General features: G+C 43.7%; 1 protein-coding gene across 9 annotated transcripts in view; it reads right to left on the reverse strand.

The window, feature by feature from the left end:
* mast2 (microtubule associated serine/threonine kinase 2) overlaps nucleotides 1-893 on the reverse strand; it is a 40,325-nt gene extending 39,432 nt beyond the window's left edge. For 7 of the 9 annotated variants that reach the window (XM_015023323.1, XM_015023321.1, XM_015023326.1 and 4 more), the window contains exon 1: nucleotides 343-892. In XM_015023323.1, coding sequence (XP_014878809.1) covers nucleotides 343-389 — 47 coding nt within the window. In that variant the 5' untranslated portion in view covers nucleotides 390-892. Of the gene's footprint in view, nucleotides 1-342 lie in introns of all 9 variants that reach the window. The other 2 variants (XM_015023322.1, XM_015023329.1) reach the window with 2 other exon arrangements.
* Nucleotides 894-3,334: the final 2,441 nt, after the last annotated feature.

Consider the following 3,334-nt stretch of genomic DNA (forward strand, 5'->3'; position numbering starts at 1 on the left):
CCAGGAGCAGGACCAGAATCAGGACCAGGACCAGAATCAGGACCAGGACCAGAATCAGGACCAGGACCAGAACCAGGACCAGGACCAGAACCAGGACCAGGACCAGAACCAGAACCAGGACCAGAATCAGGACCAGGACCAGAATCAGAATCAGGACCGGAATCAGAATCAGAACCAGGACCAGGACGCAGGACCAGGACCAGAATCAGCATTTAGAGAACCTAAACTCTGGTTCTACTTCCCACTAAACTCAAGTTATCCAACTTCTGGTTCTGGTGTCTGTGGTTCTGGTGTCTGTGGTTCTGGTTCTGGTGTCTGTGGTTCTGGTTCTGGTTGTCTTACTGCAGGCGGAGGTGAGGCGCTCCGCAGCGCTCCGTCCTCCTCTTCATCTCGTGTTCTGGGACAAAAGGCTGAGCTGTAATCTGTGATAATCCAGCAGTGTGGAGCCGCTCATCTGTCCGTCCTGATCTCCGTTTAAAGGGATGACCTCAGAGTTATGTCACACACACACACACACACACACACACTTACACACACTTCTCGGGGTGAAACGTTCCTTTGGGTTTCTGAATCCTAATCCAGAACCTGTATCCACAGCAGATTATTCTCAGCAGCCAGTTTGCTCCATGAATCCCATTTCGGATTTCCCCGTTTGTTCCAGAATAATCCACATCCTGTTCCAAACGTCAGGATAAATCCGAGAGCGGTTCCTCCCCTGAAGGCGAAACCCGACCCAAAACCTTCATGGAGGAGACGTCCGGACTGAGAGGAGAAGCGCCGACCCGGTTCCCTTCATGTTCCTAGAACCGGAGCGCCGACCCTGCTGCAGCTGTCAGGTTAATCCCTCTGCTAGCGGCTAACGCTCTGCTGTCTGCAGCGACCAGAGGACAGAGAGAGGAGGGGGGCCGGGTCGGGTCGGGTCGGGTCCAACAGGTTTCCTCTGAAACCATCTGGCTTTAACAATCTGAAGAAAGTCTTTAAAAACATTTACATTTATCGTTATTTAACTGGAATTTACTGTGAAAGTTTTATTACACTGTAAAACAGACAACAGAGCTGGTGGAAATTATTGGGACAAATATGTTAATATTTTTGTGTTTATTTTCTTTTTAATAAAAATAACTTGTATTAAAAAAAATTATAGCCAGTTTGTTTTTCATGGTTTGATATTTTTGGCATAATTTACTTTATCTATTTAAAAGATAATTAATATTAGTTGTTGGCTACAAATTCTCATTTTTAGAAATCAAAATGAAATTTAATATTTTTTTTTTAATTAAGTTAGTGAAATTAAGTTTTGGATGGTTCTGGAGTCCTTAAGTGATTCTATTGGACTGCATTGGATTTATATAAAAAGATGCTTCATTTACGCTGCAGTAAAATTATAGTTTGAATATGCTTGAAATATAAAAGTGGAGATAAAATGGTACCAAAAGTATCAAAACAACAGGGTTTCTCCCAGTGTATTGTAAGCCTGGCAGCCCGCCATGCTTCACTGATTTATATTTGTGAACAAAGAATTATGCAGCGTTTCCATCTCAACATGCTGCCCAGCGTGTGGCGCTGTCTGCCCAGTAAAGTTCATGTCTGTGTCCTGGTTGGTCGGAGCGTTAGCGGCTAACGAACCAGTGCTAACCTCATCATGCAGGTTCAGCTCGGTGAGGAGCTTTAGCCTCGTAGTCACGCTTAACGCTGGTTTTATGTTATTTTATTATTATTTTCCCCGTTACACAAAGCATCAAACTGTATCAAATGCTTTGTCTACTTAGTCAGTCAGACGTAAGACGCATGAAGATCAGAAAAACTCGTCCCATAAACTCCAGCAACCAAAACAGTTTCTGTGATTCTTATTAAAAACTCAACAGAAACTAAATGTCAGAGCTGCTAAAGCCACATTAGCAGCATTGAATTAAATCTCCTGTTTGTTGCTCATCTCTGCTCAGTGCTGCAGATTTAACTCATCCTGCAGGGCCGGTCCAAGGCTGATGAGGCCTGGGGCAGAATCTGACTGAGGGGCCCCTCTTGCTGCTGAAAACATCAGCAGCTCTAACAGGGAGAAACCCTGAAACAAACAGGAAGTTCAGATTGACCAACAGGACTTTTGGGTTAAAGCAGACTTTCTGCCCTGATTTAGCCCCATACAGGCTTTTAATATGAAATCTGGAAGAACCAGGAAGCTGAAAGTAAGGAAGGACAGCAGGAAGGAAAGAAGGAGAAAACATGAGGAAGTAAGGAGTGAAGGAAGGAAGCAAGAGAGGAAACGGTGAATGAATGAAGTACAGAGCAAAGGAAGTCTGGTTTTGTTTCCAGATTATAAAAATCCTAAAATAAATTAAATCCTTTTCATGATGGAAATCACTTCAGACAGAGCCAGGAACGTTCCTGGAAACCATCTGGATCCTGCAGGTCCAAAACACACAGAACCTTACCAGCAACACACACACACACGCACACACAAGCGCGCACACACACGCACACACCTGATATAAATAGACCTGCAGAAGGAGCTGCAGCTGTTCCTGCGCTTCACCTGAACCTCCAGCAGGAGGCGACCTGAACAAGCAGCAAAGATTAACCAGTGACACCTAAAGCCGAAGTCTGATTGGCTCGTTGCTTCTCTCCAGGTGAGAGCTCAGCTCTGATTGGACGAAAGGTTTCAGGTACTTACAAGCTGCCTCTTCTGGGAAGACTCAGCTCCTTCTGAAACAGAGGAAACAGAGAAGCAGTTTGTCAATTTCTGGATTCCAACCAACTACCAGAGCATTTCATACAGCGGTGCTCAAAGGTCATAAAGTTTCTTAGAAACGACTAAAAAATAGCTTAATAAAGATTAAAAAGATATTATGGAGCTAATTTGGGGGCTTATAAATTTTTAAAGACAATTTGAAACAAAAAAAAAGTGATTTTTCCATCAGTTGAAGGCATAGTTATTACAAAAATAAGATGAACATTTATTTTAAAAATACTAAGAAATGACCAAAAGTTATTTAGTCATAAATGGTTTAACAGTGCAGGAGTTTGACCAGCAGATGTCGCTGCAGCACATCAGATCCAGCCTGCAGTAAAAGCACTTCAGTTGTTTTACAGTACAGACAATCAGCAAATTTCACTAAACATGATTTATTTTAAGAGTTAATAAAGTTTCTAACAGTGAGCAGAAACGTCGTTAGTCCTGATATAAAGACTGAATGAGGCTGGAGCGAGTCAGAGAGCCGCGGTGCAGACTGAGCATGTGCAGAGATAAAGCTCTCCAACGGCGCGCACACACACACACACACAGCGACGCACGCACACACGCACACACACACACACACAGCGACGCACGCACACACAC

The sequence above is a fragment of the Poecilia latipinna genome, unplaced genomic scaffold (assembly GCF_001443285.1).
Source record: "Poecilia latipinna isolate Pla-1442-1.1 unplaced genomic scaffold, P_latipinna-1.0 Scaffold3277, whole genome shotgun sequence".
Taxonomy (NCBI): domain Eukaryota; kingdom Metazoa; phylum Chordata; class Actinopteri; order Cyprinodontiformes; family Poeciliidae; genus Poecilia; species Poecilia latipinna.